General features: G+C 43.7%; 1 protein-coding gene across 3 annotated transcripts; it reads left to right on the top strand.

The window, feature by feature from the left end:
• Positions 1-1,415: 1,415 nt before the first annotated feature.
• Positions 1,416-18,951, top strand: postnb (periostin, osteoblast specific factor b). 3 transcript variants are annotated; one of them, XM_053873675.1, is made up of 22 exons: positions 1,416-1,581; positions 2,410-2,508; positions 7,708-7,772; positions 9,171-9,328; positions 9,386-9,550; positions 9,642-9,788; positions 9,871-10,012; positions 10,531-10,743; positions 11,045-11,179; positions 12,145-12,293; positions 12,383-12,519; positions 12,696-12,826; positions 13,449-13,579; positions 13,773-13,875; positions 14,716-14,783; positions 14,909-14,954; positions 15,047-15,076; positions 16,060-16,251; positions 17,519-17,566; positions 17,649-17,723; positions 17,798-17,836; positions 18,471-18,951. In XM_053873675.1, exons 1-22 carry the CDS (start codon positions 1,463-1,465, stop codon positions 18,500-18,502), a joined length of 2,424 nt encoding a protein of 807 aa, XP_053729650.1. In that variant the 5' UTR covers positions 1,416-1,462; the 3' UTR covers positions 18,503-18,951. The 3 variants fall into 3 exon arrangements, with proteins under 3 accessions (XP_053729650.1, XP_053729651.1, XP_053729652.1); XM_053873676.1 differs by lacking the exon at positions 15,047-15,076; XM_053873677.1 differs by lacking the exon at positions 17,798-17,836.
• Positions 18,952-21,085: the final 2,134 nt, after the last annotated feature.

Here is a 21,085-nt window from a genome sequence, read left to right as displayed (position 1 = left end):
AGAGCTGAGCGAACAACACATGAAATGAATAAACAGCACACGCTGTCATAATGATCCACCCCATGGTTTCTGTCTGCTCATCTGTTTTTCATTCTTGGACGTTTCATAAATTCAAACTCATCTCAGAACAGAGGAGAGAACTCGGATCAACTGGTTACCATTGTACCTGCCAACAAGGAGGTCGTCGTCATAACCATGTTCAGCTTGTGATGTCTCTGTTGTGCTGCCGTTTGGTGACGTAAACAGCTCGTCAGCCACACAAACAAGCACAAACACACACACTCTCTGGTTACCAGTGTCGCTCAGGGACAAAGACAAAAACATGTCTGATGCAGTTCATTTTGATCCGTAAATCTGCTTCTTATCTGACCAGCACATTAGCCAAAAAGTATGATTTATCTGACTACTCAAACAAAAATGAGCTCACTGTCATCTGTTTCAGATCAGAAGAAGACTGCGAGCGCCCTCTAGCGACAAATACAAGCAGGAGGAATGCTCGAGGAAAGATTTCGGTTAAAAGTACAATGCGTTGAGACTTATTTAAAATGCTGAAGTTTTCCTCTGGCTTTATTTTCTCAAATGTACGTTGATTTATTTATGTATTTGATATTTATTTTGGCTTTACTATTTGCCTGTTAGCCTCATCTTTTATCCAGTATTCATCCAATATTCATGTCAGTGGTAAAACTGGCAAAACTTAAAAATAATAATAATAAAGCATTTTATAAAAGCATTTCCAAGAATGACCCCCCTTTTATTAGTATTTTACTGAAACACGCAACACTAAAAAATACAAAAAGTGTCTCAAAAGTGCAAAAGCGTCTCATAGTCAAGAAATACAACTTTCTTTATTCATTCAGAAAGTTGTATTTCTGCATCTAAAAAGAATCAAATCACAACAAAGTTCAATGAAAATGCATTTTTTAATTGAGCGACTTCCAAACATATTTTGTGACAAACACATCCCACCTAGTTGACTTCTCTACTCCACCACTAGGTGGTGCACTAAATTCTTTTCTGGAGTGGCTAAATGGTATCATTGTTTGTCCAAACCAACATTTACAGATGAGATCCTGCTTGTGCAGTTTTCCAGAATCATGTGACCCCTCAGAAAATAATTTAGCAGCTCATTAGAGAAAAACAATGACAGTTTAACACGCGCCAGACTACTGACAATAACAATGCAATGAGAAAGATGATTTTAATAAGAGCCAATTCACATTTATAATTAAAGTAAAAGAAGACAGCGAGTGTGCTGAGGAATTTGTGTCGAAACACACTGTTGAATGAGCCACTGTTGTGCATTGTGATGTATGTTTGTGCAGAGTCTGGGTGGTCCATGCATAATTTCACATCTTGCCATCCCACTGTGAGTGGAAGGTTTGACTGCTGGTATATAAAGTCCCTCTCGCAGTGCTCTCCCATCAGTCGGGGTCTGCAGGGGCCTGTGCACCAATCCAGGATGAAGCTTCTTTTCGCAGCCGCTTTTGCACTTTTTGTGCTCTCCACCTTTGACACGGCTGACTCCTCAGCTTACGACAAGATCGTCTCCCACAGTCGCATCAGGGCCAGGAAAGAAGGGTAAGTGATGGCAAGACTTTTGGAGCTTCTCTGCTGCCACAAATAAAGGCAAAAATATATATATATATATTTTGATATAGTAAGGTGTTTTGGATTTAAAAAAGATGACGTTTAACTGAAGTCACTGGTCATTCACTGAGCTGTATAATCATTATCACAGAAACACATGTATTTAAATAATTTCCATTGCTATTAATAACGTTTTCTGATTCAGATTTATGTATATTTAAATGTAATGCTGTATGTTTTAATATTTACTGTAAATAAGGAATTAAAGTGGTTTAAAAACACATGTATAAAGTAAGGCGGGAAAAACATTATTAATACTCATTTATTTAACATGAAAATATTTGTAGTTTTAATTTAATTTCCATGTGATATAAAGTGTATAAAAAACATTGAATAATGCTCATATGAAAAATTGATAGAATCCCTGAAATAAAAGTTTGAAATTTGCTCCTAATAAATACAGTTACTCTAAATAAGAAATTAAGCTGAATAATGTATTCAATAATACACTATATTAAATAATACAAAATGAACACTCAATCTGATTAGGGGGATTGTATCCCATGAAAAAACATTCAAAAGCATTTAAATCACATTAAATTAAACCACATTTCTTCTTAAATAGCTTATGTTAAATTATTTAAATTAAATACATGTATTCCAGAGACAGCTCTAGACAGAAATGAGCACTTTTTATTGAGACTGAAGAGACAATACATTGTATAAACGCTTGCATAACAGACACCCCTCGTTCCCAAGTTGAATCAGGAGCACTTCCAAGTTCAAGTGTAACGCCGGCTCAACTCCTCCCCCCTGCAGACCAAATGTGTGCGCGCTCCAGCAGGTCATGGGCACCAAGAAGAAGTACTTCAGTACCTGCCGTAACTGGTACCAGGGCTCCATCTGCGGAAAGAAAGCGTAAGTCTTGTTTCATGACTCCAGCTCACTGTCTTCTCTCCACCTCACTCGATCCACATGAGTGCAGGGGAGGTTTTCATCGAAAGTCTGCTCTCTGTGTGATGCCGCACTGGTAACCCCCTATTCCAGGATAGAACCCCCACTTAAACACACACACAAACTGTACTCCAGATTGGAAAAACATGAAGTATTCTGGACATTCACTTTTTCATTGTTGTTCCAGCTGTCTCAGCACTTTTGGGTGGGAGCCCGGTGTCTTTTGTCCAGTCTTTCACACACACTCGCTCGCACACTAGGCATTCTTGGGTTCCGATTGAGTCCTGCCAGAGAGGCTCTTCACCATGAATACACTTTCCTCGCCAACCTTGGCCAAACAATGCAAGAAGCAGCCAAGGAATCTTATCAGGTGTCAGTGGGAGGGTGAGAGCTGGCTGTTCTTCGCATCTCACACAGAAGAATCATTTCAAAAAAGTGTTGTGGGACTCAGTTAATCACATGTTTCACCTGTCAAAGTGTAGAACTCTTCATCTCAAGAGTGACTCATACCCAGAACTGTCCCTCCATATTGGTGGAAATGGCTGCAAAAACATCTCATATAAAGAAGCTGCTCTGTGATGATCTTTGAAAGCTAATAGCAGCATTCCATTATTTTTGCTTTAAACTACCAATAGATGCATTTTTGTTATGCATTGGCTTTAAGACAGATGTGTCAAACTCAGGGCCCCCGGCCCACATTCGGCCCACCGAGTCAATTTATGTGGTCCACAAGAGCTATTTTTTAAATTTCAATTCCTTTAAAAATGACGCAGATAAACAGGAAGTGGATAGAAGATGTGAAAAAGAAAACCAGACTGACCGCTGTTTTCCAATCAATGAATGCCATGATATTTACAATCTGTACAATTTTGACCTGATCTGTATAAAGATTAGCTTTCAGCTGGCACTGTTGTCTGAAGAGCATCCCATTCTTGTCCCAGTTACCCAGGATTTTCTCTTACATTTTATCTTTTCTGTTATCTTACCTTTTCATGCTTGAACATTTGTGAAGCATTTTGCATACTCAGATCAAAACGTTGCTTGTTGCGCTTAAACATAAGCATAGTATGGATGCTAAAGTTGCTAATGGAAAGTATTTGAAACATGAAATGTTATTTAAGTCAGTATCTGTAACTTTCACATGAGACAACAGCTCCGCTTCTTGAGTTGAGTCAAAATTTCAATTCTAAAAATGGCGGGAATACTGAGTTAACTGAGTTATGACTAACTTATCAGGTGACTAACTATAATATTCAATAGCTTGATTTCATTCCTAAAATTTCAACAAGGAGAAACTGGAACTATTAGCTAAGGTGCTGACTGCGAATACTCGCAATAGCATCAGTGAGTCAAAGCAGAAAGTGTTGAGTTCCCTCCAGGCACTCTGGTTTCCTCTCACTGTCACAGATTTATTGGCTACTCTAACTCCATAGGTGTGAAAGGTCGTCTCTGTGTCCTGTGACGACCTTCCACTTGCTGGAGGAGTTTTGTTGCAGTTGAATGTTGCTTCAGGGACTCTCAGGATCCAGGGGTTCACATGGTTTCACAGCTGGCCTCTAACCGTTTCGAAGGTTCCCCCACACTTGATTCATTCTTCTTTTCGCTTTGTTAAGTCATTGTTGTCACGTTGTCAATAACCTGAGGATTTGAAAGTTCCTGCCGACTGACCAAGGTCACGTCGTGACTGACTGCTGGCTGCAGGTACGGCAGGGCTTCTCTTCCAAGCACTGCCTGGAAGACACATTTATGTTTATATAATGACTGTCATTACAACTCATCAGTCATCTTCAACGGCAGCGTTTCGGGGATTACTGTCTCCTCAGGGACTTCCCTTTGGTCGGGCTACTTCCGCCAGCTGTAGGAATCCAGTGTTGCCTCCAAGCCAGGGAGGGGAGATGAGCTCACCATCTGGGCCTGGTTCTGCCCCGCCAGATCCAAAAGAGCGCCACCTTAGGAACCACAGTTCAGTTCAGATGGAAAACTTCATTCCTTTTTAGAGGACACTCAAGTGTTTCACACTCTGCTCAGAGCTGGAGGGAATTATAAACACATCATCTGCAAACAGGAGAGCGTTAGGCGCATGAACACCTTGGATTCCATAATTCTCATGTTATATTGTTGGACACCGCATGTTATTTCACACTCGTGGTGTCAACTTGGTCTTAATCCCAAATTGACATAGGAGATTAGGCATGAGCAGGACCAGAGATTCTGCATTTGGTTGCACAATGGTTGGGAATTTTAAGATGATCGCTCAGTTTTCCTGGCTCAGACCTAATTTTAGGGCTTGGTTAAAGCCTGAGGTTAGTGATCACAACTTGACTTATACTACGCAATGTGTACCTGACAGATGTCTACAGGCAGCCTGTAACTTGCAGTTACCATGAGTATCCAGAGAGGGGGCTGTGGCTTCCTCGATTTTTTTTATTTATTCCCATCCAATAAACCCGAGGTTGTTGGTTTGAATTGCTATTGTCGATCCCCAGCGCTGTTATGAATGTAGTATGAGTGAGTAACGGTTTCTGTAGAATGCTGGTGACATGAAAAGTGCAATATTCCGTGATTTCCGCACTATTCCCTGCGTCTTAAAAAAACAATGTGCATCCACAGCTGCTGTCAGCTGCAACATGGAGCTCCGGAAACACTGTAGTAGTGGCAGGAAGTGCCCGAAATACATATGACTGACGGCTTTTAAAACTTGTCTGGAAGTGATGACGCGTACCGTTGCGCATTCTAAAGCCCGTACGCAGAAATAACTGACTGCCCGATAGACCAGTGCGCCTTATGTGCAAAATCAATTTTCTTCTTTTCATATTCAGACGCGATCAACAGCAGTAAATGACAACTCTCTGAGACTCTCTAAGAGGCACCAGTTTGGAGCGTTAATCTTTCATGCGAAGAACAAAGGTTCACGTCAGTAACTGCACAAGCGATGATGACTTTGTTTCCTTTTTGGCTCTCGTACTGTTATATTTGGATTAATGCTTCTTCCCACCGCTTAAATTTAATCCAGTCATTCCTCATTCTGCTTCCTAAGCATTTTGGTTGCCAGGACACAGTTTGCACAAGTCGGTGGCGGGGGCTCTGTGAGGACATTAAAGACGTCGACGCCGTTTGACCGAGTGACTGTTCTTCTTTATGAAATGCTTATTTGACCAAAACGCTGGCTGGTCAGAAGTTTCCAACTCCTCGGCCAGACAACATCCCCCCTGAGACCAGCATAAGTGGGGGGGGTTTGCTGACTTTGTGTGTTCTCATCCCTGACTCCGACTTGGTCCAATTTCACTTCATAAACAGCTGTGAGAGTGGAAGCGCTGGCCGTGACCCACAAACCTTTTTGTCTGCTCGCCGTCTCCGACGTCAGCAGCGGATGTCAACCGTGAATTGCTCGCTGCAGGAAGGAAACTGGTTTCTGCTCGGCCTCCCTCGAGGACAAAGACTCGGGGTGACGTTGCTTATAGTACACGCACTTTTCCAAGTACAACAAATTACAGCAAGTCAGTCTCTTAGGGTCACCTCTATTTTGGCCTGAAATAACAGGACAGTTTGATCAAGTGATTTCACTGCTAAAATAAACTTGGATGAAGAAGGAACCGTCAGTCAGAGGCCCTCTTTAGCATCTGTAAACTTTGATAGCGGTTGAACTTGCTTTAGCAATGTTAACGTTTCAATAATAGTGGCATGATAACTGCATTAGCCAGGAAATATGAATAGCCGTTTTCCTCGAATTGCACGTCAGCTAGCTTTTCGGACGACCTCTGATGGAGCCCCATATTGGTAGCTTCCTAAGTTGACACCACAAATACACTCCGTTTGCCTCCCACACTTCTGACAGAAAGTCCACATGTAAGTGTGTGGGAAAGGGGTGGTCTGTCTATATGTGTCCTATGAAGACTTGTCCAGGGTGTCCCCTAGAGTTGAAGTCCAGACCACCTAACATACAGAGCAAATCCAAGACTTTGAAGGCCCAAGAATGAATCAATACCAAAACCACTGAAGGAGCTGAGACCAAGACCAAACTGAATACAGATCAAACTGAAAGTATTCATTCACTTTGACCGTTTTGTTTGTAGTAATGTGTGTGTCTGTATGACTAACAGACTGGCTTCTGTATTCAGTATGGTCTTGGTCTTGGCTACAACTTGAGTGTCTCCTACCTTTCACTCCGGATGCCTGAAAATAAGAATGTGGCTGCCAACTTACGTAAAATCAAATCTTGCCGTTTGATTGTGTCAATACGTTTTTTTGCGTCCAACGCTCTGGGCGAGATGTTTCATTTCAATTTGCTCCTTTGTGCTTGAGAAGCATCTTGAAACATTTGAATATAAAACCCCACAGGGGTCCATTAAAGTGAACCACTGAGTTTCCCCGGCTCGTGTTTGCTGCCAGCTCTGATTCTGCTGATCGATGCCTTCAACTCATTTTAAAAACAAAAGGGCTCGACAGGATCTTCCATTCGCTGTAAATCTTCAGCGACGTCATCGCTGCAGAAGCCTGTCAGACGGACGAGCAACTCGAATCAGAATAAATGGACCTCCAGCGCCTCATGTGGTATTGTTTATCTTAAGTAGGTCCATCCTCAGTGACTCGCTTTATTGGTGCGTTCCACTTCACCCTTAAAGGGATTCACTCACATTTCCAGGCGCTGAGCTAATGCGCCAAGAACACGTTCAAACCTGCTGACACGGGGAATATATGTTGCCGTCATCTTTATATCCAGCTGCTTGTACTTTTACGGTCCCTCTCGGTCTAGTTTTACTTGCCGATCCTGAGTCTCATTTTAGGATAATCAAATATATAAACCCCTCACCCCCCTTTCATAAAAACGGATCATAATCATGGAAACAAACTGTACGCTGAGCTTGTTTAGATGCGACGAGAAGTTTCCACGCACACCATCCAACCTGTAAAGACAGATCCCATACTCTCAAACTCTTATTAGGATTAAACCATCAACAAGAAGCAGGGAGCTATAAATCTGCTGCTGTAATGTTTGCATGAATCACCGGGGCCTTGGCTGGAGCTCTGTGATTTCTTGTTGTGGTAACGCTGGAGCGGATCCACATCTGGAAACACCGGGTAAAACCTCTGCCGGTGACTGGATGTCGAGGGACATGACAAATTCTAACCATCGATTAAGAGCATGTGTGAATCTGCTTGCAGGACTGTGCTGTACGAGTGCTGCCCGGGATACATGAAGCTGGACGGCATGCGCGGTTGCCCTGCAGGTAACCAAAATCCTCTTCACATCCTTTAGCCTGAGCTCCTTCTAAGAGCCATGGATCGCTGTTAAACTGTCCCAACCAGTACCTGAACGCATCAGCAAGGACTAGATTCCCTTTTCCTGTCCAGTACGGTAAAGTCGTACTGTTAAAGTGGTTGTGGTACAACCACTAAACAAGCCTTCACCTCTGCAGACCTGGATCTTGGCTTGGCGTTTGTAAAACAACTGCAGTATGTTCGCAAACCCTTCAAGAAAGAAAAAAAGGCCATATGTATATGATGTTCCCAAGTATATTGTCTAACTTGTTGCATTCAGAATCACACTAAATGCGATAAAACCTTCATAGATTGCTTGAAAATGGCCAATTCAGTGTTGAGAAAACATTTTTATTTTCTGCAGTTGAGGCTTTTTTTCTCTTTCGCTTTTTGTTTCTTTCAATTTTCTGATTATATGCCTCTAAATGAGGACCAGCGGGTGGGAAAGGACCCAAGAGGACCCCATGCAAAGGTCCTGTTCTGTATTAAACTGACAGGAATTGAATGACGTGGATAGACCTGCAGGAAAGATGGTCTGATGTCCCAGCACATTCTCACTCCTGAGGTGTCAAGTCTTCGGTGTCACATGAAGACAGCACTTCCTGAGGCCATTGTGTGGTAGAATATATGGAAGACAGAGTCAGCGCCAGGGCCAGTTTCCCGGGACGAGCAGCAGTTGCCAAAAAACAAAAAGTGGGATACCGTGAATTCAGTGTGATGCGAGGCAGGTTGACCGTAACAACTACGCAACAACATGGCAATGGGTGGTCTGTCAGAAAAAGAGAGCTGTGAAAGTGAGAGAGGATGTAGGCGAGTTGCTCGCCATAGTCAGAACCCAAACCTTAAATAAACAACAGACCACTTTAAAACAAGTGAATGGGAAATTTGAACTGAAAAGGTTTCATGAGGGAGTTTTCTATATAAAGAAAAAACAAACTGGATTTCTTCAAGCCGACCTGCTGTATAAAAGCCTTAAACTACCCAGGAATATCGAAAGAGCAGTCTGTCTTTTCCAAACAACTTTCAAGTTCTGCATCTGTCTTCACTCTTGTTTACTGGCTTCATATAAAGTCTGTAGATTCTCTTCCATGAAACGTTGTTGTTTCCACACTGATGAATTTGTTTAACATGTGTACCAAAGAAAAACGTTTTTTATGGCAACCGAAGTGATTCAGGAAGGTCCAATAGGAAAGGTTATTCCAGGCCGTCGCGCTGGCGCCATTCATGGGCTATATAACTTCAGACACAAAGAAAAGTGGAACGTCTCGCATCTTGTGGACACATGTGCGGCGTGTTTTCCCAGATGTTAGGCTGGGTTATCATTTTTCATGAAGTTATGATACACATTGTGTTTTTTTCCTTTTCAGTGGCCCCAATTGACAACGTTTACGGCACTCTGGGTTTGGTGAAAGCCACCTCGACCCAGAAATACTCCGACATGTCCAAGTTGAAGCCGGAGATCGAGGGATCGGGATCGTACACCTTCTTCGCTCCCAGCAATGAGGCCTGGGATCTGCTGGATGATGTAAGTTGAGAACATCAGACGGTGTTACGTGAGTGACTTGGCTGTCTCTCCTAACAGGACATGAGGAACGCTCTGGTTAGCAACGTCAACATTGAACTGTACAACGCTCTGCATTACCACATGTCCAACAAACGCCTCCTGACCAAAGACTTAAAGAACGGAATGACAGTCACCTCCATGTACAACGACCTTGGCCTTCATATCAACCATTACTCCAATGGGGTGGGTACAGAAGCGAGCGGAAATGAGTCTAAAACAGAACCTGAGTGAATCAAGTGAATATGTGCTCTGCTTCCTTCACTGTCCATCCCAGATTGTCACCGTGAACTGCGCCAGGATCATCCACGGAAACCAAGTGGCCACCAACGGCGTCGTCCATGTGGTCGACCGCGTCATCAGCGCCATCGGTAGAACCATCCAGGATGTCATCGAGGTGGATGATGATCTGTCAACTCTGAGCGTGAGTCCAAACAAATGTTCCCCAGAGCAGCACCGTCGTCACCCTCGGGCTCAGCCGATTGTTGTTACTGTGCATGACCCAGGACGTGGCTCTGAACGCCGGTCTGATAGAGAAACTGGGTCAGGCGGGACATTACACTGTCTTCGCCCCCACCAATGAGGCCTTCGAGAGACTCGGCATCGACGTGTTGGAGAGACTTCAGGACGACAAGAAGGTCCTTCAAGGTAACGGATACATCGATTCTCCACTCTCGGCCCGACTCCAGCCAACTCCGTATTAAAAGTTTAACATGCACCATATTTCTGCCAGGATCTCAGTGACCAACTTCAATTGGAAACAGATGAAACCTCAATGGATGGCGCAGTAAATCTTGAGAAGTCTCATGTAACAAAACTGCTAATAATAGGTTCGCTGTTTCGGATTGTGGGTGACGTGGCCGAACAATGAGTCACACTGCAAAATGTTAAGGTTTTCAAGCTCGCAACTGCACAATAGTTTAATAACACGGTGGACGACACAATGTATATTTGGAGCGACTGCTTCCCTCAGCGTGTTTGTCAAGCTGGCAACCTCCCAACATTTATATTAGCTCAAATTCATTTACCCGAACTTACACCGATAAAGCACACAACGCCTTCTTAGAATGACTGAAGGGATCTAAGGGAGTTTCGGGTTCCACATCTGGTCTGTTGTGCACACAACCTGCTGAGTCAGCGCCCCCTCTCCATTATTATCCCGACAGCTATGCTGAAATACCACATCCTGGACTCGGTCCAGTGCTCCGAGGCCATCATGTCCGGCAGCACATATGAGACTCTGGAGGGCAACAATATCGTGATTGGCTGCGACGGCGACAGCTTGACGGTCAACGGTGTGAAGATGGTGCGGAAGAAGGACATCGTCACCACCAATGGCGTCATCCACCTCATCGACGAGGTCCTCATGCCAGACTCAGGTTAGACTGCTTGGTTGTTGTCCATAAACTGGAACACCGGGATGACTGTCAAATAGTGTGTCATTGTTCATTCATAATTGATTTAGGGTTGCGAAGAAAGATCGCGATGCAGTGAGGTCGACATCAGTGGTGGTCTAGTGGTTAGAATTCAGCCCATCCACCACTGTTGCCTGGGTTTGATTTTGTTCAATCTCGGATGCAGTTTTATTGTGTTTATAAAGTCGCATTCAATGGGCTCCTCGGTGGAGGTATGCGCTCGCCGAAGCCTTTTCTTCTTCCTCAGTTTATTTTGCCTTTTCAGCCAAACAAGTCGTGGAACTGGTGGGAGACTCTCAGTCCACATTTGGGAACATGATCTCTGAGATGGGTTTTGCAGCCGCCATGCGCCCACAGCTGGAGTACACCCTGCTGGCCCCGGTCAACTCTGTCTTCACTGGTGGGTCTCCAGCGCTTCACAACTTCGTAGTGATAACAGGGTTATTAGTTACGGCATACTGCTCATGATTTTCCATTAGGAACTGCATCAAAAGATATGAAAACCATTACAATGAAAAATGAAATCCTAATAATTTTTTTCATTTATTTACATTTTCTGCCGGTAATTGATATGCAAAGATAACTAAATTACTGTTTTTAACATAGAGACTCCAAGATAAAAACATGCATAAATTGAAGCAAAAAAAAAAAGTAGCCCTCACCTTTGTAAAAAGTACTCACGGTACATTTGTGTGGCTCATTTTTATTCTTTTTTTTTTCAATTGAACTCATGATTTACCTAATCTTTTGGGATCAATTCACAAGAACAGTGTCACGAGAACCAGCAATTGGCCCAAATACCGTAAATTCTGTACTAGATGTGCAAAAACATTTTCTTTTAATTTTATTTTACGAAACATCGCCATTGTTGCATTTGCCAGTTGTACTGTGTTTTTTGTAATTCTGGTTGCACATTATTTCGCTATAACAATAACCAAAGACATTAAAGATACACACACAAACACATCCATAAAGCACCAAGATTAGAAGGCATGATTCAACGCCATGTTTATCAAGCATCTGAAGTTGATCGATACACTGGCCCCTGCACTGAGCTGCTGGGATCATCCTGTTTTCTTACTTCCACTTATTCAATGCCATCGTTTTGGCTGAAACAAGGCTTTCTCTATGCAGCTGTTTTGCACCCCATGGTCGCCTGAGGTCGAGGATATTTTTGAAAGGCTTGTAAGAGTCAAACACAGCTGGAGAACAGGAGTCCTACATTCGATCTGTAAATTCTCAACACATTTTGTGCATTACATTGTTATAGCTCTTCAAAGAGAGACTGTAAATCATGCCTTGTCTTGCTGGCTGCTCGTGGGCAAGCTTCGTTTCTTACTGGTGCATTGCTCCGTTCCTCATCAGATGAAGTCATGACCATGGACCAGAGATACCTCAAGCTCATTCTGGAGAACCACATCTTGAAGAACAAGATCACTCTGGGGCAGCTGTACAACGGCCAAAGGCTGGAAACCATCATGGGGAAATGGCTGCGGGTCTTCATCTACCGCACAGTGGGTCATTGTTCCTCAGACCAAAACATACTTTTCCTTTGTCTTCAAATGATCCAGTCACAGTGTGATTGATGGGATTATTCCCACAGGCCGTGTGTATCGAGAATGCCTGCCTGATCCGAGGCAGCAAGGAAGGAAGCAACGGAGCCCTGCACCTCATGAGGACTCTTTTAAAACCGGCCCAAAAAACCATGTACGAGATTCTGATGGAGCACGGAGGGTTCAAGTAAGTACGTCCAAGCCGACTGTGGTATTAGACGCCACATAACACCCGGACCGCTGATGTCTAGGTCTTTCCGTTGAACCCACATGGCACATATGTGAATGAGAAAGTGCTGTTGTTGCAATCTGTCCGTCTCCAGTGGTTTTTAATTCGGCCAACTTTTCTTCCCCGTGCCGCAGGATCTTTTTGTCTTTGATGGAAACTGCTGGACTCACTGAGGTGCTGAGACAGGAGGGGGATTTCACTCTGTTCGCCCCCAGCGATAAGGCTTTTGAAGGCCTGAGCACCAGCGACATGGAGCTGCTGAAGAGTACGTGTCTCAAACTCGTCTTCACGTTTCTTGGGAGAGGTTTTTTGAAATACTGCAGACGGTATAAACCTCCTACATTCTTGGTCCAACTCTGTCTCTCCTCTCCACATGTTCAAACCATCTGTCCCCTCCAAACATCCATGTCCGCCCAGTCCCAGTGACAATCTCAGCATCTGACTCATCTAACCCTGACGCTCGAGTCTTATACCACACATCACAGCACTATTGCCTCCACCGTTCCACCCCGCCTGCACCCTTTTCATCACTTCCCGTCATCGCTGTCTTTTACTCTGGACATCTGTTTTCACTTCGACTCACTGCCTGTTCACTCGCCCGCCTGCCTCCCTGTCATTGTGATGACTTTGCTTCCTCTTCTCCCCGGCTCATAACTCTCCAGCTTCTCCTCCACATCCTCCTGACTCACATGTCAAATGCTTTCATCATCGGCAAACATGATAGTCTTCTGAAATCTGCCAAGTCTAGCTTTTCCAGACACCCACGGGATCCTGGAAGTCCCTTTTAAGGTGCTGCGGGTTGCTGCATGTGGGCTCACCAGACAAACTCTCGGCTTCTCCACAGCACAGTCGCTCAAGTTGAGACGTTTTCCATGCTCTCACTTCAGGTGACGTGAACGCCCTCAGAACCATCCTCCTGTACCACATCAATGGCGGCATCTTCATCGGCGGGGGCTTGGAAACCGGGGTCACGAACCTCCTCAAGTCCCTGCAGGGCAGCAACTTGAGAGTGATCTTTGTGAGTTTTATCAGTCAGTGTTTGTACAGTAGCCATTCTCTTATCAAGCTCATTTATCTCTCACTAGCTCTGATTTATTAGCGCCATAAACATTGATGTCACTCGATAAACTTGATTAAAAACAAGCTTTATTGCTCCTCCGCAAGTTTACGACGGAACTGACTGAAGCTCTCCTCCGATTGCCTCCCTCCAGGCCAACAACACCATGCAGGTGAACTCGGTCCAAGTCCCAGAATCTGACATCATGGCCACGAACGGAGTGGTGCACTTCGTCAATCGCCTTCTGTATCCTGCAGGTAATAACTGCACCTGGCTCAAGAAGGAAAACTACTGAGATTGCCAGGAGAGCTGGAGGAGTTGTTCAGTCCATTTGTTTAAATCAATCACTCAGTGACAAAGATATGACAGATAAAGACATGAAAACCATTACAATGAAAAATGAAATCCGAATCATTCTTATTCACATCTTATTTACATTTTCTGTTGGTAGTTGATATGCAAAGAGATCTACATTACTGTTTTTAAAACACAGATTCCAAGATAAAAACCTGAATAAATTGAGGGAAAAAAAACTCACTTTTGCAAAACCTGTCTTCAAGTTCTTAAATTCTCTTGCTCCGCTGTACAAGTCCTCATGGTACAGTACCATTTTTTATTCTTTTTTTCAGGTTATCTCTTGGAATCATTCACAAGAACAGTGTCACAATAACCAGCAATTGGGCCAAATACTGTAAATTCTGTACTGGATGCGCAAAAATTGGAATCATTGAATGAAAAAAATACACATTTTATTTCAAGAAACATTATCATTGTTGCATTTGTGTTTCAAGCTTTACTTTGTTTTTTGTAATTCTGGAAGCATATTATTTTGCTATAAAGGTCATGAACTAACAATAGACTAAGGAGTTGTAGAAGTCCTTAGCATGTCATTTAGCATCTCATATTCGAAGAGCAGAAATGTGACAGTAAAACTGGGCCAAGCATTGAACCCTGTGGTACACCGAACACCTTGTGCTGCACAGTTCAAAGTTAGCTTCAGTTATATGACATGTCAGAAGGAGGTTTGAAGTGAGAGAAGTTGTGTTGCAGAAGAACTTTGAGAATATTTGTGCAACTGAGATGTGAATGTTCTCCAGATGTCCCGGTTGGAAACCAGAATCTCCTCACGCTGCTGAAGAGGCTCATCCGCTACATCCAGATTCAGGTTGGTGGTCTTCTAGACAAGATGTCTTCCTCTCCCACCAGTCGTACTGTGGCATCTCTGAGTGACTGGTATCCAGATGATGTAGACCTCTAACAGTGCCTTGTGCTAATCTCATCTCTCCACAGTACATCTCCGGATACAGATACCAGGAAATCCCTCTCACCTTCATCAGTAAGTTTCTATTTGTAGTATTTTCTTTCATCTACCGGCGATGTTTTTGTCAATGTGTCTGGAGTCACCTGTCTGTCTCCTGTCGTCATCAGAGAGGACCGTCACACGAGTCGTCCAGGAAGGTACAGTCATGATGACGAGGACTCATCATCATGTGATTCCTAATCTGTTTTAATAACTGTATAACTCAGGGGGTATTAAAGGGATGAGTGTCAAGGATTATGAATCACATCTAGTACGACGAAGCCACCTTTCCCATCCAGTGAAAGGTCCGTTTGCCGCGTTGCTCCAACACATTTTCAAAGTCTACCAATCGCTGTCAAAGTTAATCTGCTCATGCAAAGGACAAGCTTGACTTGGGTACTAAGGCTCATGTGGAGATCAGGTGCAGCCACGTTTCACTTGACAATGTTTTTAAACTCCACCCAAAATACGACTACCATCAGTAATTAATGTAAAAAAAAAGAGAAAGCAAATTAAAACAAACCCAGAATTAAACTGAAAGACTTTAACTTTTATTTCACAAAAACAGTGACATACCGTACAGTGTCATGAAGTGTCTTGGTCATCAGTTTTCATTTCCTTCTCAGCGACCACAGCAGGCGTGTGTATTCTGTTAACTGCTGTTACGACTCACACCATAAAGTGATCGGGCCACAACCAGTCGCTCGACCCTGCTGACAACATGTACAGGAAGTTTCCGATTCCAACTTCGTTTATGCAAACGTAAATATTTGCCGGAATTGGAAGCGCATCTTTGCAAAGTTTCTTCTGGGCTTCTTCCAGTCCGTCCTGATGACTCTGCAGAGTTGGTTAGTCTTCATGGGGAAGCAACCAATGTTTACCCATAAGAAGCTTCTAATCCATGAGTCATTCATCACACAGCTGTGTTTACTAACATCTTCACCAGTTACAGTACGTTGAAGAAGACCTCTGGAGGCAAACTTTGCGAGTTCAGGTCTCTGGTTAAAGTCCCCCAAGAGGTCTCGATTTCACCCTGGATTCTGGGAATGTGTTGGAGTCAGCCATGCAAATGGAACGTTCTCTGTGTCAAACAAGGTGGTAGCGCTCCCATAAGCCTCCTGACCTTCGCTGTTTTCTCCAGTTCCTGAGGTCACCAAGGTGACGCGGATCATCCAAGGAGAGCCTACCATCACCAAAGTGACCCGAGTCATTGAGGGCCAGCCCTCCATCACCAAAGTGACCCGAGTCATTGAGGGCCAGCCCGCCATCACCAAAGTGACCCGAGTCATCGAAGGAGAGCCGTCCATCACCAAAGTGACCCGGGTATTATCAGGTCAGAACCACACTCTTCCACCACCTTTCTTCAAAAGTCTTCCTCTAGCTTTGACTGTGGAAATAACATTCACAAATGCATCAAGCGATCCTCAAAGGCGCAGCCAGTTCTTCTCAGGGTATCTTCAAATGCAGACACTTGATCCTGATCCGAATCCAAAGTGAAGTCTGGTACTATAGTCTGTCTATTTTCAATTTCAGTCTCCCCAAAAGTGTAAACATGAACCTTTGAATTTGACCTAGATCCACAAGCACCATCCATCTTTTTGGGTCACTCACATTCGAGCACCATCACAGCAAAGCTGCTTCTCCTCCACACTGAAGGCCTCCAGTTATGTTTCTGCTTGTCTCCCTCTGGGGACGTGTTCCTGCATGTCCACCTGGGAGGACGCTGCAGGCAAAAACCTGGGAGCACCTTGGTATTCCCTCAGCTAGTCAGAGATTCCAGATGAGAAGGAAGTCTTTCCTTTGACCACACACCCAGATAAAGTCAGGCATCGATTCCAGAACTACTTTGTTCACTTCAGAGCAGAAATACTGTGTCTGAGTTAGAGCTGCAGCAGAGTCCTAATGTTGCATGTGACAAACAGCCAAACTTCATTTTGTTTCAAAGAAACATTTGGACTTGGCACTGAGCAGTTTATTTACTCATTTGAGGATCAAGTTGTGTTTGAGCTCTGAGAATCCAGTCATATGTTTGCGACACACAGTCGCAAACATATGACTGGATTGTCTCAGTCGCGACACTGTGTGTCAGAAGCCTCAGTGTCAGCCACTGTTTTTACAGAAAATAAAATCCTCTCCAGTAGCTCCAAACCACCGAGGTCTTGTTCTGTAAACACCAAACCCTCAGACCACATGACGTCATCGAGAACCATTTGCGGCTTCCAGATAGAAATGCTTTCTAATCAGATTGAAACCAATTTGAATCACTGACTTGTCTCCAGTTGCTTCTCCAGTGATTAAAATGTCGTTTTAACTTTGTTTTTGGCAAGTTAAATCAAATCTTGAATCCAAAAGAACACGAAATAAGTTTTGTTTTTAACTTTAAAATGTATTCATTAGATTTTAAATACTCAGTTTTCCCACGGCATACACAGGTTTTATTTTCAAATTTCAATTATTTTATTCAATTTTTTTTTTCATTCAAGACCTTTGACACTGATTTACTTCTTTATGTTCCTCAGTGTCTCCTCCTGGTTGAGCTACATGCATCAAGTCAAGCAAATGTGTTGTTAAGTGCGGTGCTAACTGAGTGTGTTTTCCAGGGCCTCAGTACTCGGTCGGCTCAGGAACCACTAACGTAGCCCTGGACGGTGAGTTCAAGTGGCTTCGCCTTGTTTGAGAAACTCAACAAGCAGCCGAGTCGATGTGTGATGCGTCTCTGTCGTCCACCAGGACACCTCTCGTCTTTCTCCACGCTTGAGGTCAAGCCTGATTTCAACAGCGATCGGCTGAGCAAAGTAATCCACGGTGAGTTCACCAGACTGTGAGTCGTGGCCAGTCAACAGTCATGAGTAACGTGTGACGTTTGTTTGCCTATGAAGAGGGTGGTTTGAGACGAAACGCTCCGCGGAGAATCACAGGTAACTTCTGCATTGCTAGTGATGCAGATGCTCTTGCTGGAATAAACGCTCCGCTGGCTTCCAACCTGCTGTTGCAATGCCTGATGAAGAGCGCTGCTTTAAGCTAACTGTGAGCTGAAAAACCACCGCAGGAGGTTTGAACTTTGACAGTGAGACTCACCAGGAGAGCTGCTGGCTGTAGCTTCGCCGCTTGGAAGAACAGGATTGAGCTTGTGTTACAATAGCTCCTCGCATCCTGGGAGATGAATCTGGCCAACCATGTCATTGGATGAGGCCCATGAGAGCTTGAAACGTCTGTGCTTGGCTTCCATACTAACTAACTGGAGCCCAAGTTTTGGACTAAGAATGCTGGAGATGAAGGAGAGGAAGATGAGCGTCATGGATGTGGAGGCTAGAGATAGACTGAAGATGGAGTGATGGCCTCCCGCCACTAGTTGGCAGCACGTCTGATGAAAGACGACTTACATGACACGAAACTCAGACAACAGTGAAGTGAGGCAGGCTCTGAAGCTGAGCTCCTATTTTCTGACCTTCTGCTAACTGCAATATTAGCGTGTCACTCGCTCAAGTCAACCACCAAAACCAGCCTCCAACAACCACCAAGCTTAATTTGTGCTCCACCTTTCTCCCGCAGCATCCGGCAGCAGAAGACGGGGAAGAGACTGAACGGAGACAGAGAGAGTCGAGATGTTCTTCACACCTGAGTTCCACCCCAAGTTACAGCAAAACAAACTGACATGACGTAAAACGGTGCTTTGAATGTAAATAGTTGTGCAATCGTTGACAATCTCCTGGTGCGGCAAATGAACTCCCTGGCTCCACTTCAGAGTCGGCGTCGCCGTAAACCATGTTTTTCATATCAAGCCATTAGCAATGAGAGCGGAGGTGAAGGTTTCTTTCAAAGACATTTATAGCTGTGCGTGGAGCGTTCCTGAATGTCAGCTCATTAAAAAGCCCCGCAACAGACCTGCGATGTGGTTTCCAGGCCTCGACGGTTGTTTGACTTGCTCAGGCTGTCAGCTGTGTCGTGATCGTGCACATTTCACGCATGTGTGTTGTAACTAAGTTCAGTTCTCTCCTTTCTTTTTTTCAATAAAGTGCATTCTTTGATAGAAATGTGCCAACTTGGAACAGGCCTCACCGGCTGCGTCTTTCTTCTGCGAAAGGATCTGGAGTCACGATGTGACCTTTGTAGCCGCTCGGGTTTGGACACGGTGTTTTTAAAAATCACTTTCATGTAAACGAAAAAATTAATCAGTTTGTTTCCTCACTTCGAAAATGTGTCACTATAATGGTGAGGTTCACATAATATAAATAACGAAATAACTCAATAAATATATATATATAATATAATATTTCAAATGACATGAGAAACTCAAATCTTGAGGAAATCAAATAAATAATAAAAGTAATTCCAAATAATAATAATAAATGAAGAAATGCCAAAGTTCAAATAAAGATTCAAATAAATTCTCCAAAAACATTGTAAAAAAATATTATCATTACTATTCTTCTCTTATTTGTTGTTGTTGTATCAGCAATTCCAGTCCAAAATTATGGATGTTTAATATTAAAAAAAGGAGGGAAACTATAAATTGCCGTAGTAAAAATAAAAGCTTTCTCTTCAACCCAGAAATATGCAATAAAAAGGGGGATCAAAACCTTGCACTAAATCCCATCCAGGGGGAACTGGCATAACGGACGCAACATTTCTATGAAATTCAAATTAAAATGGAATAGACTAAAAGATAAACAGATGTTCACAGAGCTTGACAGAATAAATAATGGATCGTAAATGGAAATTAAGAAATGGTAACATCTGACAGTTGGACTGATCATGGTTGACTGCCAGAGAAGAAAACACAGTTAAATGAATAAAAAATAATGATAATAAAAATAAAAAAAATCCTCACCACTGGACACAAACAGGACATAATACTTTATAACAATAGAATGTTTGCATAACATTTTTAAAATGTAAAAACAAACAATTCTTTTGCAACTCAAACAGAACAGATCGATAAAAAAAAAACCACATCAACAACAGGCCGGCGCACTAAACTTAAACCTGTTTACTTCGGTTTCACATTCCTTTAACGCAGCTGCATCCCGTAACGTTGCTGAAATATTCTGTTTCTTTCCAGTTCACGGATGAAGGTTTAACGATCCTGGGCACCATGGCAACAATATTTCAAATCACATAACTGGGCAACATCAAAGTTTCCGATAAGCTCCGGAGCGTTGGAGAGTGAGCTGGCACCCTGCGGCGCAGCAGATGTGTGCGCAGCCGCCAAGAGTCCAGCTCCTCGCCTGAAACCCATCACCTTCTCTCAGAGACTGGGGTGACACCAGACCGCACCAGTGTGAGTCAAGCGTCAAGTGACTTGATGCTGAACCTGCGGACATTTTATACACCTCAGTATCACCAAATCCCAGGTCCCGGGAAGCTAATTCCTGTTTCCTCACCCAGCAGGAATGAAGCTGGGAATATAGAGGTGCCTCTTCCATGACGCTTTGTGCTACGCCATGATTCCGACCGTGCACGTATTGCTGAGCCCATCGCAAAAAAAAAAAAAAAAAAAACCTCCTCTTGATGACCTGCATGTCTCCAGGACCCAGAGATGTGCAGGTCGGATCAGAGCAGACCCTTCTCACCCTGGTCATGGACTGTTTGTTCCTCTTCCCTCTGGCAGGAGGCTACGGTCCATCCAGACCAGAAGCTCCCGTCACAGGAACAGCTGCAAGTGGATTCTGACCGGTCGCGCCATATTGAGAAGAAATATCAGCGGAGAGTTTGTCACATCTCATCCTTGTTTTATTTTGTTACCCGTCTTGTGCTAATCTTGAGATGGTTCTTCAAAAGAGCCACACCCAGTGAGAAAAGGACTTGCTCTGCCACTTTAGTCTGCACATAAGGTTGTATTGGTCCCCTGTGAGGCCTTGGGTTTGAGACATGAAGGAATTTCTTTTGATTTCAGACTTGTCAAGTGCCTTCAGGTGGACCCTTGAAGAACCCCAGTAAGTGCCCAAACTCTGACTGTTCATGTGAAGAGCGAGGCTCAGGTGATGGAGTCAGCGCCAGCACCTCCATCTCTCCTCGTTTTCGTGAGGTGTCTGAGTCATATTGAGAGAGGGAAAAGGGGAAAAAGAAGCTTTTTTTGTGTCCGTAAAAGTCGCCGGGTGTTTTGAACACGAGCAGCAAAAATGAGATTCAGGTTTCGTAAGGCGATCAAAACATCAGTTGATGTT

Source organism: Synchiropus splendidus, chromosome 8 (genome assembly GCF_027744825.2).
Source record: "Synchiropus splendidus isolate RoL2022-P1 chromosome 8, RoL_Sspl_1.0, whole genome shotgun sequence".
Lineage (NCBI taxonomy): Eukaryota > Metazoa > Chordata > Actinopteri > Syngnathiformes > Callionymidae > Synchiropus > Synchiropus splendidus.
Note: the sequence above shows the minus strand (reverse complement) of the source record. Positions and strands in the feature narration are given on the sequence as shown.